The sequence below is a fragment of the Rhodnius prolixus genome, unplaced genomic scaffold (genome assembly GCF_049639745.1).
Source record: "Rhodnius prolixus isolate KJV_2025 unplaced genomic scaffold, Rpr scaffold_1, whole genome shotgun sequence".
Classification (NCBI taxonomy): Eukaryota; Metazoa; Arthropoda; class Insecta; order Hemiptera; family Reduviidae; genus Rhodnius; species Rhodnius prolixus.
The window spans coordinates 42,722,784-42,744,442 of NW_027411581.1; the positions used below are offsets into that span (position 1 = coordinate 42,722,784).

At 35.6% G+C, this 21,659-nt stretch overlaps 1 protein-coding gene across 1 annotated transcript in view; it reads right to left on the reverse strand.

Moving 5' to 3' along the window:
- Nucleotides 1–308: 308 nt before the first annotated feature.
- Nucleotides 309–21,659, reverse strand: part of LOC141460101 (eukaryotic translation initiation factor 2 subunit 3, X-linked-like) — a 39,245-nt gene continuing 17,894 nt past the window's right edge. Inside the window, exons 4-10 of the mRNA XM_074139771.1 lie at nucleotides 14,872–15,105; nucleotides 14,644–14,802; nucleotides 9,905–10,134; nucleotides 8,047–8,191; nucleotides 6,990–7,159; nucleotides 527–699; nucleotides 309–444 (exon numbers count right to left, since the gene is read on the reverse strand). Coding sequence (XP_073995872.1) covers nucleotides 390–444; nucleotides 527–699; nucleotides 6,990–7,159; nucleotides 8,047–8,191; nucleotides 9,905–10,134; nucleotides 14,644–14,802; nucleotides 14,872–15,105 — 1,166 coding nt within the window. The 3' untranslated portion in view covers nucleotides 309–389. The remainder of the gene's footprint in view (nucleotides 445–526; nucleotides 700–6,989; nucleotides 7,160–8,046; nucleotides 8,192–9,904; nucleotides 10,135–14,643; nucleotides 14,803–14,871; nucleotides 15,106–21,659) is intronic.

Here is a 21,659-nt window from a genome sequence, read left to right on the forward strand (position 1 = left end):
TTCTGATTTTAAGGCGCGTCAACACCTATTTTTGGGTGCTACCCTATTTTGGTACCCGAAAAAAAAAAATTAACATTACCTTTGAGGAAAGAAATTAGCTGAGTTATTGCGGCCTATTTACGAGTCAATCTCTAGTCAACTCACTTCATTCGTGGTGACAGATAGTGTTGTCTGTAGTAAGAGACGACTGGTGACTGAACGTGGATAAAAAAGCTTGCTTGTTAAGAATAAAAACGTTTTATATTAAGTATCAAATGAGAATAAATGCTGTGGAATTTATACGGAAGTATAAGTACGAATTTCATAAGTCCTTTCAGTAATAATTCGTTTTTAATTCCAACTTACAAATCATGCTTATGAATGAGCAGATTAAAAGCTCTAAACTAATATTAGCTATTTGGTTTGATAGTTTCACCTCCTCTAATTTGTCCCCAGCCAATTAACCTGTATATTAAAAAAAAAAAATTAAATAAATCTGGAAAATAAATGGATACTTTCAAAAAAGTACTAACAATAAAATTTTTACCTCCAATGTTTTTCAACTCTCCGGCTAAGAGCTATTTTTTCACCAATTTCTGTACAAACTGGATTAGTCAAGCTTATTTTAGCTAAATCAGCTTTAGAAGCCATGACGCGTCCACCAGTAGACAATGAACCAATGTTGACTAATAATACTTCACTTTTTGTCAATTTTTGCACCTATACAAGAAATTATTATCAACATAAATAGGAATAATTTTTTAAAAATAAACATTCAAAACTAAGATGCACTTTGTCATATCAATTTCAACTTTTCGCGTAATTAAAATAAATGTTTATATATTTGTAGCATTTGTGCACTTCTTCTAAATAAAGCTTAGCCAATACTAACAAAGTTGCACGCCACTGAGGAAATAAATGCATTGCTTTCTTACTTTCACACACCCTTAAGATATCAGTCATATCACATCGAATCATGGGTACAGATACAAAAGTTCAATCAAGCATGACAAAGATTGTATTGTATTTATAGCAATTAATTTGAAACTTAGTACCTTACGAATAAATGAGCCGTTCACAGCACAACTCCATAAAACAAAAAGTGGAGAAATGCAATTAAATAATGTTCACTGTTTTCAAAATTCCGTTTATAATATTCATTCGAATAATGTACCGTTAACATTAAGCGCCTGCTACTGATTTGAGTGAAATATTGTATCGATTTGTGCATGGAGGCTGATTCATAGCTAGGTGTAGAGCATTTGACTCTGGTATCAAGTTTTTACTCATTGAAGATATGAAGTTGTTCAAATCAAGGAACAAAAAAAAAAAAATCTATCCATAGGAACAAAAATCTTCTTAAGAAAACTTAAGAAAAAGTTAAGAATAAGGGTTGATTAAACGACAAAAGGTACACAAATCAGCAAGTTCCCAACATTTCATTCATATTTCAGCTTATAATTTCAGCAGTTCCCACTTTTTCGAAGTGATTTCTCTTTCTACTATTGCCCCAAAAGGTACTACCCCTTTTTAAATACTGCCTCTTTGACTTTGAACAACGTTTTATGAATCCTACAGAAGGTATCAACAACACATGAAATTTATTTTTGGAAATATAACTATTGATACCATTTATATAATTTGCATTAATATTTTTCAGAATTTATTAGATGTTGCAAAATTTTCAACTATTTTCATTCATAATAAATTTTTTGCTCAACTAATGATAAAATGTTGTATTAAAAACTGGGCAATAGTTTGATTCCTCCTATTTTCAATCAATCTAAGTTAAATAACTGCTACACTTCACTGAACAAAAATTTAATTGATGAAAATGGTCAGCATAAGGATCTATGATCAAATAAATTATAAAAAATATTAATGAAAATTTAATTTAGTTTTTATAATAATAATTGAAAATAATTTTTTTACAATAGTTTGTTTACATATGTACATCAAAAATAAAAATTCAGTAAAACTTATGTTTCTAACTTGGCTTGGCGCCTATACTCATTCAACTACCATGTTTAGAGTTGCTGACTGAATTAACGAAATTACTGGGAAAACGTTACGAATGAAAATGGCAGGTATATGTGTTAGAAAAAAAGTTACAGGGGAGAACCAAGCTAGAAAGAACAAAATGAAGTGTGAAATAAAACTACTTACAGTTACTGGAGAGTGGTAAAAAGTTAGTGGGATGAAGATGTTGAATGTAATAAAATTGCTACAAGTTATGGGGATTGGTAAAATTTTGGTGAAAAGAAGATGGAGACTGAGAGAAAAGTTATTGGATAAAGCAATAATTACATCCTAATAAGAGAGATAACAGTGGAAAAATTGCATAGTACTTACTTGTAAGAGTGGTAAGATAAATTGTGATTACTTCCTCTTAAGGGACGTAAGAGAAATTAAATTGCGATTACAATAAATCCTTTCACAAAGAGGTAAGAGATATTTAACAGCAAATAGTACTCGATTTCTAAGTAGCACTAAAAAACTACGTATGAACTTTGGCAAATTTCCCCGAAGTCCCCATTCGTGACACTTCCGCAGGGTAGTATGCCGCCAAGTAGTGTCATACGCCTTTTCGAGGGATCGGTATTACGATTGATTCCCGCTAACTGTCAGGATACTGGTCATTCTCCAACATGCGGTTATATAATTCCAGAAGTCGTTCCTTATCTAATAAAGATAAGTTTTTGATCATCGCATAGGGGATCCCATCCAATCCAGGAGCTGTATCCTTGGCTTTACAAAGGGCATTTCCTAATTCAAGCATCGTTAGCGGGACATAATAGCTTTCTATTGTGGCGGTATCAAAGTTTGGTGGCCGTAGCTCCTCGTCACTTTTTTGCCTAAGAAACTCATCTGTACGCCTGGGAGCTTGAGACTTTTGCAAAGTGCCATGCAAAATGCTCGACATCTCTTAGCTCAGTGACGACGACATTACCTTGAAGGAGGGCTGGCACTGAAGGAGTATTTTGATTGCCAGAAGGGGCTTTTATTTTGTTCCATACCTCCCTCATAGGGGATGACGTAGATAGTGTCGATATGAAGGAGGCTAAGGTTTCCTTTTTTGCACTTTTAATAATCAACCTCTCTTTGGCTCTTAGTCTCTTGAAATTTATCAGATTTTCTTCGGTTGGAAATCTTTTAAACCTGCTAAAGGCCCGCTTCTTTGCTCCATTGGCTTCCCTGCAAGCCGAGGTCCACCAAGGATCGGGAGATCTTATGACTCTCCCACCGACCCTCGGCACCGGATCGTCTGCTGCTCGCAACAACGCCTTAGTGAATATCTTCGTGTCAGTGGTGACATCCCCTGTAAAACTTGGTGTCACCACTTTTTCTTTCGCTGTAGCCTGGGCACGGGTTTCGGCTTCGATGCAATGGAGCCATCTCCCTGCTTCCTGATACTCTTAGTTTTTCCCAGCGCATTTTTTATCTCTTTCTTTAGTTTGAATGAACAAGCATTTGTAAAGTTACCGTCCTTTTTCTTGATGCCCAATTATCTTCATCAAAGTTGAGATACGCTACATTTTGATTATTTCTTTTGAAATTCAGCTTTCTTCCGTGGTGGGGATTGCACACTCTTTCGCTGTGGTAGTTGCATTACCGATCGAGACGTCCATGTTCGTGCATTTGTCACTCATCAAAGTTCCAAAACCGAATTAGGAAGTAGATGGGAGAGGCTGTGGGGGGAAAGGAGGAATATTGGGGTTGGAAGGTGCAGTAGGAAGGGAGCTATTAGAAGGGGAGGGTAAAGGAAGAGGATTAGAAAGGGAAGGGGAGACGTCCATATCAGGAGAGTTGGACTCCTCTATTTGTTTGTTATTGATTGGAGAAGTCATTTGATTCCCACGAGAAGCCAAGGTAAATAACGGTCACCCAAAGCAGAGCTTGGATACCATGGGAAGGCTACGTTATAACCGGAGGTGGCCTCTGGGGCCCGAAGGGCACCGTTAGTGACGGCCAGGAATCCCGCCGCCAACCAACTCCTCAGCACGGTAGCTCACACCTTGAGTTAGGTCCCTAACTATGTACCCTGTATGCACCACTGTATATGTGTGAGTGTGTGTGTGTGTGTGTGTGGAGTGTGTGCATTGTATGTCACAGTGAAAATATTCATGTTCAATGTACCCCCCTGTCAGGCTGGGCTCGTAGGGAGAGCCGACCTCCCTAAGAAGTGGTAGTCACTTCCCCCATTTCCTGTTAGTCGCCTCTTACGACATCCCGGATAAAGAAGCAGGCTTATTCTGTCCCCAGACCAGCAGAGGCTGCAGGGTTATTAAAACTGTCCGGTAGGACAGTTGTATAAGGGTTGATCGTCAAAAACTGCACGAAAAAGTGTAACGTTGAAAAACACCCAAATTTGACAATTTTTTTCTCTTTTTCTATAAAAGATAAAATTCCCAAATTTTCTTTAAATTATAGGACAAACCCTCCTTTATAACTGAAATTTTTTTGCAACAACATAGATGTAATAGGTTTCGAGAAAAAAGTTGCCGAAAATGAGCAAAAACGGCATTTTCAGAAATTGTTGTTCTTCTTGTTGTTGTTACCTTTTTTGTAAACCGCGTACCGCCTAAACGCGTGAACCGATTTTCATGAATGAGGTGTCATTCGATTCGGAATTTTTTGTAGATGTGCCTTTTGGGGGTCTCGACGCTGTACATCGAATGGGAGAGGAGTTAGCCCCCTTTATGTAATAAGGCCCCCTCCAAAATTATTATTTCTAATAATTTCTCTGTAAATCTTGGCCCGATTTTGATAAAATTTGGTAGGATGATAGGGATAGGGCTTCCCTATGTACCATTAAAGCGACGATCTGCTCTTACACTTGTAAAGAGGAAGTATAACAATCTTTCAAATTATCGAGACGTGAACCGATTTTCTTGAATAAAGTGTCATTCGAATCAAAATTTTGTACAGATTTGTACTTTAAAAGTCTCGACGCCATGCCTCATAAGGAGGGGAGTTTGCCCTACCCAAATAAGGCCCTTTCTAAAACTATTATTACCAATATTTCTATAAAGCTTAGTCCGATTTTGATAAAATTTAGCACGAAGAAGTGATTAAAGCTCCTCTACGTGGCTGTGAAGTGCCATCATGCTCTTACGCCTACCAACAGGAAGTACTGCAATCGTTAAAATTATCAATGAGTGAACCGATTTACATCAATGAATTGTCGTTCGATTCAAAATCTTTGCCTTTTAGGGAGAAGTACAGTAATCGCAGTTTATTTTTCTTGCTCCCCTTAAAAGGAAGTACTGAAATCGCAGTTTAATTTTGCTATTTACGTACAAATACCTTCCTATTTTATTCAAAACGCTTCCTCAAAAAAATTGTTATTGAGGATGGTTTGGGGACCGCAATTATAATCATTCTTTAAAAAGATCTCTCCAGTAGTTACGGTTCCGACTTAACGCCTTATCAGGTTATAATGATAGAATTGCTTATACCAAATTTTAAAAAAAATCTGTAAAGCAGATATGTAACTTTGCAAAATAGACAAAAAGAAAAATCTATCCAAAAGGTACAAAAATCTCCTTAACAAAAACTTACAGTTTAAAAAGTTAAGTATAAGGGTTGATTAAACGCCAAAAGGTACACAAATCAGCAAGTACCCATCATTTCATTTATACTTCATTGATATGATTTAAGTAATTTTACTGCATTAACTTTTCCTTCACATTTTTAGAATTTATTAGATGTCACAGACCCTTATGCTGGCCAGTTCATTCATAATATTTTTTTGTTATAATTATGATAAAATGAGTTCTGAATTATTCTGAGTAGTCACATATACATGCATGTTAAAGTAGAAAAAGACAAAGTCAGAGTCAGCCACTGTTTAAATTTGAATCACGAAGGATTTAAAACAATATTTCAGTCTTGAATTCGTCTTACCGAAATATTCGTGAGCACAAATAACACAGTTAATAACAAGTAGATTATTCAACAATAATTATTCATTTCTCAATTGTAATTTAATTTAGTCCCCTTAATTTTACTTATAGTAAAATACTGGAATAATTAGCTGTCCTAAAAATATGCATATCTTATTTATTTTATATTACATATATACAACATTGTGGGAAGAACACCTAGATGGAGAGTGTAATTGAAGAAAACTATATTATTTGCGATAAAGCCAGATAATTATTACCTATTACTATAAACGTTTCACTACTTCATAAAATAACAATTACTTTAATCGAAGAATGAACTTAAACCGACGATTTTTATTTAAAAATAAATAAAATGAAATCATTGATGTATGTTGGTGTAAGCATTTTTTTAAAAAAAGTTTTTGAAATCTTTAGCCTATTTTTTTTTTCTTTTTAACCTGTAATTAATAGTTTGATTATTATAGATAAATAGATATTACAATCTACAGTCTAGAACAAATATTTTGTAGATGAAAATGGCCAGCATAAGGGTCTGTGACATCTAATAAATTCTAAAAATGTGAAGGAAAAGTTAATGCAGTAAAATTACTTAAATCATATCAATGAAGTATAAATGAAATGATGGGTACTTGCTGATTTGTGTACCTTTTGGCGTTTAATCAACCCTTATACTTAACTTTTTAAACTGTAAGTTTTTGTTAAGGAGATTATTATTAAAAGTTGAAGAAGGGTTTCACGTACAGAAGACAAACTTCCGTATCATAGGGGATATTCCAAAAGGCACATTTACATAAAATTCCGAAAAGAAAGATACTTCATTTATGTAAATCGGCTTACCGTTTAGGTGATAATTTTGTACAATAAAGGCAATAAGAAATACAAGACGACGAAGATCGTCAAGAACAATTTCTTTTTTTAAAAAAACTCAGTTTTGCCCTTTTTCGCAGCTAATATAAAATTAATTTGCTTTCGAAGCCTATTTGGCTTCGTTACGACACCTCTACTTCTCAAATGATACCGAAAAAAATTCATTGGCAAAAATAAAAAAAAAAATTGGGCAACAAAAATTTATCTTTTCCACTTGAATGAATAAATTATTACCTTTGCTCCTTTTTTGTCACCTTCCATTCTTACTCCTAAAAGCCGCTTTAAAAGATAATAAGATATTTCCAATTCAATGAAAATTTCTGGAAGAGCTCCTACCGCACCTAAAACCTGGCCTACCAGTCTGTCCGCACGGCACAATGTTGGTTCAATTTTAGTGCCTACACCTACAACCGAGAAATTCACCATATTTCGTAAGTATGATTCATTAAAAAGATAATGATAATATCAGGGAAGGGATTAGTTGAGTGTTTAGCGAATAATGGATTCCAACCCGGAAATCACGGGTTCGAATCCAGCTGCTGGCCTTTAGATTCTCTCTTCCTAGGAGCTTCTTACAGCTCACTGTCCGGTGTTGGTCAGTGTTGTCTGTAACGAGAGACGCACTGTGCGCTAAAAAAGCACCGAGCGTCAATAACCTTAGATGCTGGAGCTATAACTTATTTATTTTATTTTAACACTTTTCATTTAGGTTTAAGTTTAAATAAATGCACTCAACTTTAAATTCAACTTTATGTTTGACTCTGTAACTAAAAATAAATCCAACATAAAACACTCATGTCAGATTTGTTGATACATTAGGAATAGCATCATAATGTTTTTATTATTATTTATTTTTTTTTTATTTATGATTTAAGGCGCGTCAACATCTAAGATTATTGGCGCCTGGAGCTTTTTTCAGAGCACTGCCGGCCTCCGGACAGTGTTCTCTCGTTACAGACCACCTGTCCATCACCGCACAGTGAGATGTAAGAAGCTCCTAGTTTTTATTATTATTATTATTACTATTATTATTAACAATGTTTCTACTTTGGGAGAGAAGTGAACTCAATCTGTAAAAGGTAAAAAATTTCAATAATGTATAAGTTGAAGAAAAGATCATTAATTTGTCAAGAATCTATCTAATATCTTTTAAGAATTTAAAGTTGCGCTAAATACGCGTACAAAGTAATGTAGAGTACAAGGAAAAGAATAAATTTAAGATGTAAGTTTTTATGATGGAATCTGCATACTCAAGAAAAAGATCCAAGAAATTCCAATTAGTAAATCATACCTATAAGGCCTCCAGGCACAGCAAATTGGAGTTCATTTTGTTCCGCACAAAGAGATACTATTCGAGAAAAGATAGGTTTGCATGTTAATTTGCCTTCACTATCTTTGGAGACAAGGCCTGGTCTAACTTCAATTTCCATTCCAATCTGTAAAGAATTTGTTATTCTTGTAAATAGTTTCTAAATAGTAAATAGTTTGTTGCAGGACAAGTTATGATACGGAACTGAGTGAGGTCACCCTCAACCCAGCGGTTTAGAAGGTGACGCTTAAAAATACGACTGACATTTTTGGGCGAACTACTGCAAAGGAGACTGAAATAATTTCACTAATCCATATTTTTATTTAATAATATTAACTACTGAAACGCTGTTTCGATGAAACCATCTCTTATGAAAGTCAGAACATCAAGTTTTCCAAATATGCACTGGGGAGAGCTGGCAGCGGATCTTTTCTAGATTGTATAAAACTGATGTTGGTTTTTCCAGAATATTCCGACGAGTTTATAAAAAGACGGGAAGAGCCCCAAAGACAAGTTCCGTTTGCAAATTGAGAGGGTTAATAGTAATTTACAGTGTAGGGAACCATATCAGTTAAATTAGAAGTCAGGTATGTAATACCAAAACTGACCTCACTGAACATGCGAAAGAGTGGGAGTGTCCTCACTTCGTTTCAGGGAGAAGCATAACGTTATCCAAAACATCTAAGCAGATAACCATGATTTCGGCCACCTAGCGAGTACAGGCAGAAAAATACGAAGGAGGTATGCGGGATGAAGTTTAAGACCAGAAGCCTAGGGGAAGCTATTCAAAAATTTATTGCCTATTGGCCAGAGACCTTTTTATTGCCAGAATTACCTGGGCGACTATAATTTAGAGAAGGGATTTGCTGTGAATGTTTTCGCCGACCCTGAATTGAAACCGGCTTTAAAGTTAGTCATATCAAAGACCCTTGAGGAGAAGCAGGTCAGAGCATTAGAATTGGATGCGAACAAAAAAAATCCAAAAGAAGTGAGAGTGAAACAGACTTATGTGAAGTCATCCATCACTGTAAATGCTGATAGTAGGCAGAACAACGTAAAGAAATCGAGGGAACTGTTTCAGCAGTTGGCGCGCTCAAAAGCAAATACTGAAATCCATGCAGACATTATAGGAAACCAATTTAGAGAAGCTGAAATGCGATAGTTTTGGGTAGGATACCACGAAGACGTTGAAGACTGGTGCTATTAATGTCCAGTGTGTTGAAAGCAAAGGGGCTAGGCGTTATAACCCGAGGTGCCGCGAATCAGAACAATGCTGGAAACTGGTCCGAGAGAATCGCTATCGATATGGAAGTACATCCTTTGAAAGCTAAAAAAGGAAATCCTGCGTTCTAGATGCGGTAGGCTACTTCAGCAAGTGGACAGAGGCGCAAGCCAAATTAAATGGAGTCTGAAGCATTGGTGAAAAACATTACATAATCTTGTAAGAGATGAAACTTTGAGGTAAGGTGTTCAAAACAAACTGCGAGATCCTTGGCCGCAATTCCTCGTTTGACGGCAAGGGTAGAACGAAAACACGAACACATACCTCTCTCTGGTAATAATGGCCGGATAAAGTGGCCGAACGTGATAGGTATAAGAATCACCGGAAGAGCTTACCACGTAAGCGAGGTTTGTTTATTGTTAATGTAGCACTTGTTAAACTTCAAACGATTGGGGAAGAACCTAATAAATAACAAAGAAAGAAGAAACAATATTTATACTTTTGTCGTTTTATTATACCGACAAAAGTTTTAATGATGCAGATATCCGACTTCCTGCACTGAGTAATTACTGCAGAACCTACTTCTTCAAAATACTGTATATGAAATTAAGCAATTACCTTCAAAACCCCCCTGAGAATGCTGCCACCAGCTACTCCTCCTTTTAAGTCATCTACCTCACAACCAGGTTTGTTGACATCAAATGATCTTATAACAATTAACCTCGGCTGAGACGTAAAATCTCTATTTGGAACAGGTATTTTCTTTGTAATGTATTCACAAAGAACTTCTATGTTGTATTTCAACTGAGCTGATATTGGCACGACTGGAGCACCTTCAGCTACTGTTCCTAAAAAAAAAGAAAAAAAAAGAAGTTATTGAAAAGGGAGTCAAAACAAATCCAAGGTCTGATGTAAATTTAATGTTTCGATATGTTGCCCTTCATAAAACTATCGCACTGAAAATTCTAACCTGCGTTTTCTTATGAAATGCATAATTTTGTACTTGTGAATGTTCACCAAAAGATTCCCAAAATAAGCTTCCAAAAGTTAATAATTATATTTGAGAATAAGATATTTCTACCTAAAGTACCAAGAAGTCTGCCAACGACTTTGACATACTCGTAAGTTATTTCCCCCTCCAAGGACCTGAATCAATCCAGTAATAATGAACAAGTATGGGACTGAAAAGGGATTCTCCATATCACTGAGCTCTCTTGGAACCATTCTGATATCTGTTTCTGCTCCGCATCGCCAACACTAACTCACAATATAAAATTTTCAGCAATTGATAATTTTTTAAGAAATACGCTAATTAGTTTTAAAAAACCCGGGTCTACAAGGGACACCAAAAAGTTGCTAGACCATTTCTGTTTGCTAGAGCTGTGCCTCAGTTCTGTCCAGACGTGAGAGTTAAAAAGAGCTAACTAAGTTGCTAGAGTGCTCTAGATGTGTCGCCTTGTGTCAAGTTGCGAGAGTAGTGTCAGATCAGTCTACATAGGCATGGTCTCTCTCTCCGCCCTGTACTGTTCTAGTGCAATTTAGTTGTTCGCCTCTATAATATGGAAACAGACCTCGTGTCAATTGCTCGTGCGGCTATTGCTATAGCTGTGCTTATTAAAAGAAAACAGGTACAGAGAAAAAAAACGCGAGTGGGGGTTACACGATGACAACGATTGGTCTCAATATCAGGCACCAACACAAAGGCTGAAGAAACAAAAGACTTTATTAACTAATGTCAAAGAAGTAAACCAAGAGGCATTTATATATCCGAAAAGCCTCCTAAGATTAGCGCAAGTACAATGTAACCTTCAATTAACTCGAGCTTCAAGAAAGGAATAACGCCTAAGAGGGAGCTAAGCTAAAGGCAATAGCTCTAGATACCATTACCAATCGACACCCTTCACCCGATTGGTTCCATGTCTACCCAGAAGGTTCAGCCCTAGAAGCATGAAATAATGCGGTAGCCGGTGTGCACTCCGAAGCCTTTCAAATATCAGCACCTGTGGGGAAAATATCCACAAATTATGATGGCAAGCTTGCCGGAATATCACTAGCTCTTGATAAAGCGAAACGGGGACATTGGTGCCGTATTGTGGTGTTTGTAGAATCGCGTGCGGCGATATAGCTGCTGGAGCGGGATATGCAGAGTCGGCAGTCATAGCGAAATGAAATCAATAATAGCGCTCCAATGGATTCCGGCACTGTGGGCTGCTTGGAAACGAGAAGGCGGATGAATTGGCGAAGAGAGGTGCACAAATGGATCCAAATGAGCAACCACTCTGCATGCATGCTTTCAAAAGGGTAACTGCTGCATGCCTCCGTTCAGAAGTGAAGTGCAGGCAAAAAGCAAAGGCAGATATAAAACGATGGTAAATATTGGTTGAACCTGGTGAACTTGGTGAAACGTAAAATAAATCATAAAAATAATTTATTTTTGTTTTTGCATAATTTCATTCTTTATTAAATACCTACGGAGGGAAAAATAGTAAAAAAAAATTCTGGAGTACATTTTTGTTAAGAATTTTCGGTCTAAAGTCTTAATGTACGAGATATATGGGCGTGCAATTGAGCGTGGTTTACCCCACCTACCTACGGTTCTATTGGCCAGTATACACGCCCACTAGACCCCTGTTCGTTCCGCCATTATGATTTTTTATTGAATTTATTTGTATTAAAACAGTAGTTTAGAATTTTTTTACTATTTTTTCCTCCGTAGGAATTTCATAAAGAATCAATTTATGCAATAAAAATTATTACGACAAAATGTAATTTTTAACTTTACTGTTTTATTCCAACAAAATTCTTCAATCAAATCAAAATTAGGCACATCATAATTGAAATAAAACATATTCTGCAATCATTCATAAACCTTAGGTGTTGGTACAACGTAAAATAAATCTTGAAAATATTTATTTTTGTTTTTGCATAATTTCATTCTTTATTAAATACCTATGGAGGAAAAAATAGCGAAAAACTTCTGGAGTATATTTTTGTTAAGAATTTTAGGTCTTAAAAGTCTTAATGTACGAGATATGTGGGCGTGTAATTGAGCGTGGTTTACCCCACCTACCTACGGTTCTATTGGCCAGTATACACGCCCACTAGACCCCTGTTCGTTCCGCCATTATGATTTTTTATTGTATTTATTTGTATTAAAACAGTAGTTTAGAATTTTTTTACTATTTTTTCCTCCGTAGGTATTTCATAAAGAATCAATTTATGCAATAAAAATTATTACGACAAAATGTAATTTTTAACTTTACTGTTTTATTCCAACAAAATTCTTCAATCAAATCAAAATTAGGCACATCAAATTGAAATAAAACATATCCTGCAATCATTCATAAACCTTAGGTGTTGGTACAACGTAAAATAAATCTTGAAAATATTTATTTTTGTTTTTGCATAATTTCATTCTTTATTAAATACCTATGGAGGAAAAAATAGCGAAAAACTTCTGGAGTATATTTTTGTTAAGAATTTTAGGTCTTAAAAGTCTTAATGTACGAGATATGTGGGCGTGTAATTGAGCGTGGTTTACCCCACCTACCTACGGTTCTATTGGCCAGTATACACGTCCACTAGACCCTTGTTCAATCCGCCATTAAGATTTTTACTTGTATTTATTTGTATTAAAACAATAGTTTTAACTCCGAACATCTTGGCGTGTGTCCTTCGAAGACATAAGAAATTCTGTTATATCGGACGAAAATCATTTGTGAACTTGGGAAACCCGACGTCGGATGGCTGTGACTTAGAAAAAAAAAATAATAATGACGGATTCCGACAACACATCAGCTGAAAATTTTCTTCGGATGTCAACCTCTAATTTTCAAGAACTTCTGAAAATACGTGGCATCACTGGTCCAAAAAACATAGTAAAGGTGTTCCATATCACTTTGGGAAAGATTTGGTCAGCGTTCTTCCTCTTCTTTCTAATTTTCCTCAATTCGTTGCGAGTTAGGCAACAACATTTGCTTTTCAGTTGCGGTTGTACAAATCACCAGACGCATTCCACAACTCTGGTAGGACTTCAAGTCGCGAGATGAGGAGCTCTAATTCCTGCCGGATCGAAATTGATGCTGGTGGTGGCATTTTTGTTTGAATAATTTCAAACTGCTCTAGCGAAAAGTTTCACCTGAGCGAAAAGTTTCACCTGAGTGAAACTAGGAGACACTAATCTCAGACACTTACTGGTCATTGTCTACACGCGTGTACTCTAGAGAAAAGCCGACACTTTCCGCAACTGGTGGTGGGGATGCAACTCAGTCTAGGAGGCTGCTCTAGGAACCGTCCACATTGCGACACCTGCTCTAGCTAGACGCTCTAGCTCTAAGTGTCTCCGTGTATACCTACCTCAAGTGTCTCTGTGTAGACATAGCTTTAGGTTAACAATGTTAAAGGCAGTATAATTTTGAAGGTAATAAAAAAGCACTTCACCATCTTGTGCTCCTCTGAAATCTTATCCATTACGGGGTTTATTAGAGCAAATATGTTTTCTAAGGTAGAGTAAACGCGTTTAAATCCTGCTTGTGACATACTTAACAAATCCTTTGAAATAACGAACATTTTCCTACGCCGGAGCAAAAAAACGAGACGTGGACAGGGGCGGTAGCTCACACTTTACTATAAACAATTTTTCTAGCAAATAATAAGTATTCATACTCGGGATTCGAACTGGGGATCTCTCAAGTATAATGCCACGCTCTTGACCACTAGACCAACATCCGCCCCTTTATGTAACCTATTATATTGTAGCTGAAGCCTTGTTGTTTTTCGATTCTAACTCATCCATCGAAAGAGGCATGTAATAACCGAACTCAATTAAGAGTTCTGCATAAAACACATTGCGAAAATCACAGTTAAGATTTAGAAATTTGTTGAAAAGAGCCACTGAAATACGATTCCTGTACATTAAGTGTTTGCGATACTTAAAAATAAATTCAAGAAACATTTTTAATTAGTCATTCAAAAGTTCATTAATACAATTAAATCGGGCTGCTGAAAGTAACAAAAAAAGTCCTTCTACTTGCACTACAAATTGAAATAAGTTGAAAAAATTAAAGGTTAACTTTTAGAACTATAACTTACGAGACAAACCAGACTCAAAAGCCATAAAAAAGGGATATCAGCTTAGTGGTGTTTCTACCAGTCAATCTAAATTAAATTAAAGGTAGACTTCAAGTTTAAAAACAGTCTAATTAAAAAAGGAAGTCGTATGACACATTAAGAATTAGACTGCTATTAAAGTGCAAAAATTCTGCTCGTTCAACTGATTAAGCTTATAAAAATAAAAAATAAAAACAAAAGTCCCTTTGCTATTGGCCAAAAGAATGTTATGGGAATTTATACTTTACCTTGAACAAATTTCAATATTTGTTCATACTGCTCTTTTGCTTGAGCTTCTTTAACTAAATCAATTTTATTCTGCAAAATCACTATATGCTTTAATTTCATGATTTCAATTGCTGCCAAGTGTTCCGATGTCTGAGGCTGAGGGCATGATTCATTTCCAGCTGAAATAATAATGATTATTGAAAAAACAGAAAATTAACAATTTTTTATTAACTTAATTCGATACATACCAATAAGTAAAAGCGCTGCATCCATAACTGCTGCTCCATTGAGCATGGTAGCCATAAGAATATCATGGCCTGGACAATCAACAAATGAAACATGTCTCACTAGTTGAAAATATCCTGGGCAGCTTAAGCGAGCACAAGGTAAAGTGTCGTCCTTGGATGAACCACCAGATGTGTAACAACCCGGGCGAGGACACTTGGGGTGATCACATTTATAAATTTTTGCATTAGCGTAACCTAAAGAAAGGCGTTAATTAAAGTTATGCAATAAAAATAATGGAAATGTAGCACAGGATCAATCATTCTATTGATTTTATTAATCGGGAGAATAAGGTAGAAAAATGCCAAATTATTTTCTATTCTTGTTAATGGAAGATAATCGAGAATGTCGGTTTTTGAGTCATGGAAATTAGAATGATGGTTCGAAAAGGGTATCAAAATTGGTCTTAAGATTTCATTCTAGAAAAGAGAATTCAATGAATAATCAGTCTTGGATAAAGACCAGAAGCCCAACAAAAGCCTTAGGCACACCATAATGATATCAATCAGAATGCCAGGTGTTACGCCGCAACGACAATGAGCAGCAAACACTAAATTGCGCTTTTCATCCTTCCCGTTGTCAACTTCCTGTTAGTGACAACTGATCAATGGATTCGTTTTCTTCCAAAGAACATCTAGATCCTTACTTATTAAATGACACCACAGTTCACTAAAAACTGGCATCGACTCCTGGCGATTCTTAGAAATCTTCATGCATCAAAGTCAGTCCAGATTTCCCTTTAATCCTTGCCTCCAAGCTTGTCGTGCTGCATAATACACAGCCTTTCTACTAAATTTCTTTTGCCGTGACTTCGTCATCTCAGTCAGGCAATGTTCATGCTGCGCTCTGTATTTTTTACGGATCCTCCATTCGCTATTCCTAGAAGTCAGGTCGTAAAATATCATCAGCATATTTTTTTCCGAAACAAGAAAAGTCTTCTGGCTTCTGTGTCGTGTCAGAGGTTCATGTCTCATATGCGTAACTGCTGTTCGGAACAATGTGTTTTAAACTATTTCTTTAAACTTTATTCAAAACTAAACTGTTCTAACCATTTTGCAACCAAATAAACGTTTCTGTCTGGGCATGTTTTGATCTTAGCCATTATGTCACTACCACTCTTCACCAGCTGCTAGAACATTGTCCGGCAGTGCACAGAAAAAAGCCCCGGGTGCCAATAACTTCAGATGTTGACGCGCCTTAAATAATTAAAAAAATTAAAAAATCACTCGTCACCATGAGGAGATCATTGCCTGGAACGAATACCTGAAGAGAGAGATGAGCTACTCTTCTCTTCCTTCCCACCTTAGCCCATTCGATCAGTGGTTTACCTCCAATTCTTTTATCACATCGGAGAGAGGAGGGCTAGACAGACATTACCTCATCAACTGCGAACGTTACATGCTATACTTTATATTTTGCCTGTGGTATTTTTTTATAACATTTTCGAACGGATATAAATAGGGCCGGAGAAATAAGTCATCAACCAACTGGTTCACCATCATTTGTTTGGCAGTTCCGAATTTCGACATTACTTGTAGAAAACGCAGATCATTTGAACTAAACTATTTTTCTTCGAAACTTCCGAAAGTTGTAGTGGCAAAGCATTCACCAATTTCTCTATTTACGCTGATCTACACCAGGTAATAATTCATAAATAAATGATGTAGATGCACGTTCTACTTGTATTTTTTTCCACAGAATGTGTAGTAAGTCTCCTTGGACGGAAACCAAACTGTTCTCGCCAACTTTTTTACCCTCTATGACATAAGCCCTTTTTTAAGTTGATTGAGAATATTTTTGTTTTTGCAGAATGCGTGTAATACCCAAACTATTTTCGAAAAAGTCTATTTCGCTTCTTGAATGTGAGGCATAAAACACTAACATTCTCCAAAGCCCTAAGCAGACAAAGATAAAAAAAAAAAGAAGAAGAAGGCACTGGAATAACTTCTGGCATTTTCTCTATCTTTCGAACTTCCCAGATCAGCTATCAAGAGTACATCCTCCATGGTACTTTTCTCTTCATACTTTGGAAACTCTTGATTTATATTTGAACAATTTTCTTATTTCTCACAAGGAAACACATCTCTGTTTAATTCATTATCGTTTCTCTATCTGTACTCTGAACTCAAGACTTTACATAACATCCAAAATATCTTTCAGATTTCCCAAGACGTTTTTATGGAAGTTCTTACAGAACTAAATGAAAGTTTTAAATTTTGGATTTAAATCATATTTTTCTGATTACATTTCTTAATATTTTAGGCAGCAAAAAGCTCTGGCCAATCCTCTTTTTCTCGCGAAAACATCAACAGATGCTCTAGCCCATATGCTAAGGAGCTTTATTCTTGCTTCATTTTTCACTCACTAAAATCTTCAAGACAATCTCTTCTACTGTCTTCTCCCACCTTTCATTGTTCCTGAATTTATTATTCATGTCCCCTATAATCAACTTGACGTCAAACTCTATTATTTCATCTTTTCAAGACGACAATAAAAAAAATATAATTTTCTTCAGTAGCTTCAAGTGCACAAATCAAAGAAATATTTCCTCTTGGCTGTACTCTTCACAGTAACTCGTCCACGTTCTGTTTTTGTCGGTATAGTTTTTACTATGCACAGTTGTAAACAAAACACCCAACCCCCAAACTGGAAGACCAGGCACTTTTGTTTAGAGTTGACTTCAAAGTTATTAGGTACATCCCACCTGACAAAGCACCAGACATCTCCCTTCTCCTTGAGCACGAGATGTTTATTCGTCCGGAAACCTACTTATTTCGCAGCTATTAACTTTTTTCCACTAAACGCCATCCCGATAGCATGATGATGCATCTGAAAGAAGGGTCAGGAGCACTGGAGTCGGCATTATTTTAGTTGGTAGCCTTCGACTGTCCGACCGTCAGAAATGAAAAGCGAACAATAAAAAACAACGATTAAGTGTTAGAATGGACGTGTTTACATTTATCCAATCCATCCAATAGCTAAGGGTGAAACTACTTCGTCATTAAACTCATTTGCCGGAGGTAACAACGCGTTTCCAAAGTGCCTATGATATCTTGAATGCAACAGGCCAGAAGCCCAGAAGAATGGTTTATGATAATGCTTTTTCTCAAGAGCAATATCTGCTGCATGCTTTCGACTATTTCGAGACCTACCAATGTATGAAATAAAAGTTTACAATCCTAAATATGTCGGTTTTCCCCCAAAAGAAATATTACTACTTAACTTAATGTAAATTTAGTTTGCAAGTTTTAACTCTGTAACTTTACTTCTTCTAGGTGGCGCAATTACTATTGGAATGTAGATTTTTATATTACTTCTTAATTTGTATGGCATTAAGAGAAAGCTCACAGAAAGGATTTAGAAAAGAAAATTAATGGTAAAATTCCTAAATTTTGTTTACATTAAAATGTTTATGAAGAGTTCCGTACATGCATATTTTATGTAGTATATAATTGTATGCAGAACTACATCGCTCAGAAAGTCTGAAATACATTTAGCTGTAAAGGACTTGAACAACGAATGTCAACCCAAGAAACCATTAAAATTCCAAATTTGTTTCACAAAGATGCAGATTGCTAAAAGAAGTTACCAGTGTTGCACCGGCAACACATTTTACTAACAAAATACAATAAAAATAATAACAGTTAAGTTATTCTTGAGTACATTATAAGTTTTATAGATCACAATTACTTTTAAAAAAAATATTTAAGTTTTGAAGGTTATTTTTTGGTCAAATCGTCTCTTGTTCATTCTGAAAGAGATTTAAATTTAAATTTCGAATTTGTATTTTTAAACTTCAGCAATGCTTCAACAGTTTTTTAGGAAAAGGTCAAAGCAAACTTGATAAGGCGATATTTGGTTAAAGAAAACTCTCTTCAATGAGGAAATCCTTAAGGAATAATAAGTTTTTATTAGATTTTTTTTGTCGTTAACTATTGTCCTTAGTTAGGTTTTTAGTTTTGTTTTAATTTCCACCAGATCAATGTTGATCGTGCAGTGTCCAAGTCTGCGTACATATTTAAGCTCATAAACCTGGAAAACAAATGCAATAAACTGATATGAAACTATGCTGTGGTAAATAATTTAAAAATTCATTAAACCAGTGTTTTTAGTTTCCATAGGGATGGAAATCGCTTCTGACAAAAACATTACCTCCAGACCCTGAAATTGAAATTTAGAAAGCACTTGAGTTTAGAGTAAAGTAATTGCTTATTTTTTAGAAGTCGGCTCTAATTTAAGGTAAATTTATTTACTGACTTGCACGCTTTTCTCCTTAATTTTGGCAGATTTATATTTTCATCTGACAGATTGATTTATCAGCTTTGAGTAGAAAATTTAATTTCCCCAAGGCTTCTAGGCCAGCTTCTCGAACTTACTTTCTCTCGGTGAGGTATGATTGATTTGGATAGACATCTAACTTTCTTTCTCCTCTGTGCTGTAGAAAGCCAGGAGGGCGCTTTGATTGCGCGTAAAAAGTTTGACTAGCCGTCTAAATATCAACAAACAAACGATAATATTGCTTTCTTTAACAAAAGCCTCCAGCTGGGCAAAAAATCCAACTTTTAAGGATGACATTTAAACTAGCATTTCTCTCTTAAGCGATCTCCCAGACTTGACAGTGGGAAAATGTCAACGAACCTTTCATGGATTCGATCACAAATAGCCTCCGCATGGGGGCTACTAGATCAAACACAAAAACACAATTTCACAAGCTCCAGCATCATTTGGTGAACTTGTACAAAACGTAAGCCTCTTTTCCTCTACTGTGCAAATGACCAGCCAAAGAACAAGCCCTATCCAAGACTTCCCAAATAAAAAAACAGATTAAATACCTTCGACAAATCATTTGAGCTTCCTCTTTAGTACAGTACCGCTCCATATCTTATAACCCCGAGGCTGCCAAAAAAAAGTTCAAAAAAGCTTCCAAATGTTCTAGAAAGGTTCATGCAAGATATCAACTCCCGGTAAAATCTAGGATCCCAAAAATTCTAACAAAATTAATAATTAATAATTAATTAACTAATAATAATTCAGGCAAAAAAAATCATTGGTTCGGTTCAGTGCTGCTCCTAGCAGCAGACCAAGAAAACTGCTAAGTATAAGTTTGGCGTCTCAGCGTATTTGTTGACATTAAGCTTTGTCTCACTATACAAGATTTCAACATTTAAGCCAATGATTACTTTATATACATCTTTCTCTAAGAAATAAATTCATTCCCTTAAAAATCCAGAAATGAAATGCTTAATTTATTTTTTGGAGAAGGTCTGCTTCCCTCTTCACATTTACAGAATATGACCAGGCCGAATTAATCTCTGGTCCTTTAGCAATAAAAAAAACCTTCTCTAACTATTGCATTTTAGCTTTTTCCATTTTTTCTGCTTGCCTTGTGACTAGCAGAATTTATTAACTTAAACTGAGACCACTACGATAATTCATATCGTCAATGATACCACTCACATTTTTAATATTAAGCAAACGATATAAAATTAACATATTTTATCTAGCTGCGCTTCGTTGTAAACATTGTATATAACGGTATACTCGTATATAGTGTAATGAATTTTTTTCATAAATCAAACATAAATAACATAAATCAAAACGGCAAATTCCACCCCCCTTCTTAAAGTTAAAGACCATCAACCACCCCAAGTTGAAGATGTTTCAACTATTAAATATCCATAAGGGCTTCCTTACTTTTAATTTAAACAGATTTTTGAGTTAAGTCTTTAAAAGATTTTTTTCGATGTTCAGATAAACAAATTAGTTTTCCCTTGTTTGACGAAATATAACGACTCTATCTTAGAAATACTTTCTTCACTAGCTTGGGTGGAGGTCCGCTGAGCGTTATTCTTTTTTTTTTTTTACCAACACCGAATGACCGGACAATGTTTATCCCACGGTCAATGATAGCTGAAACATCAAAAACTAAAATTCATAAAAATATACGGTATGTTTTTGACCAACAAACACGGACGACATCCAAAAAATTTTAAAAAGTTTGGAAATTATTGAAATAGTGGCTGCATGGAAGCGAAGAGCTTCCTTCCACGAAATAATAGACATATATGTATTATCCAATGTCCCAATTGGCCATTTGGGCGCCATGCGTTAAGTAAAGATTGAGTGACGAAAAAAGAAAGTTGTGAAAGATGTCCAGTGCTAAACTTAGATCGAAAAAATCTCAAGCAAATTACTTATCCTAAAAAAATATTTGAAACTGTAAAAGTTGTTTACTTTACTTTAAAATAAACAAAAAAGAGATATTTTAATTCTTATGTAAATTGAAAGTTCATTATCAAATGGATTTAAAGTAAATACACCCCAAAACCTCACGTGTTTGAGCTGTGAATTAAAATTCATTAAAGATTGTTACCTTGTTAATAGCACGAACCGTTCTGGTCTTACTTGTCTCAATTTTTCCTTGATATGGAGCAAATAAGCAACCAGATTTGCGATCTCTTGTAAAGCACAACAGCCGGCAGCTGCTACGGTAGGAAGCGACGAACGAAATCTTTCACAATATAGCATATTATGATTTCTGTAGATTCTCGATATCTTGCACGCTAATTCATAGAGGAACTTCATTGTATCTTTAAGCTGCCAAGCTTGGTTATATATTACTGATGCATGTGGGAAGGCGCACTCATACAGGATATTAGGAAAAGAAATCTCTCTCCACATCCACCCCGAAATAGGTTAAAATCACTTGATAGCTACATTTAGGAACGAGTTACATCAGTGAACCAAACTG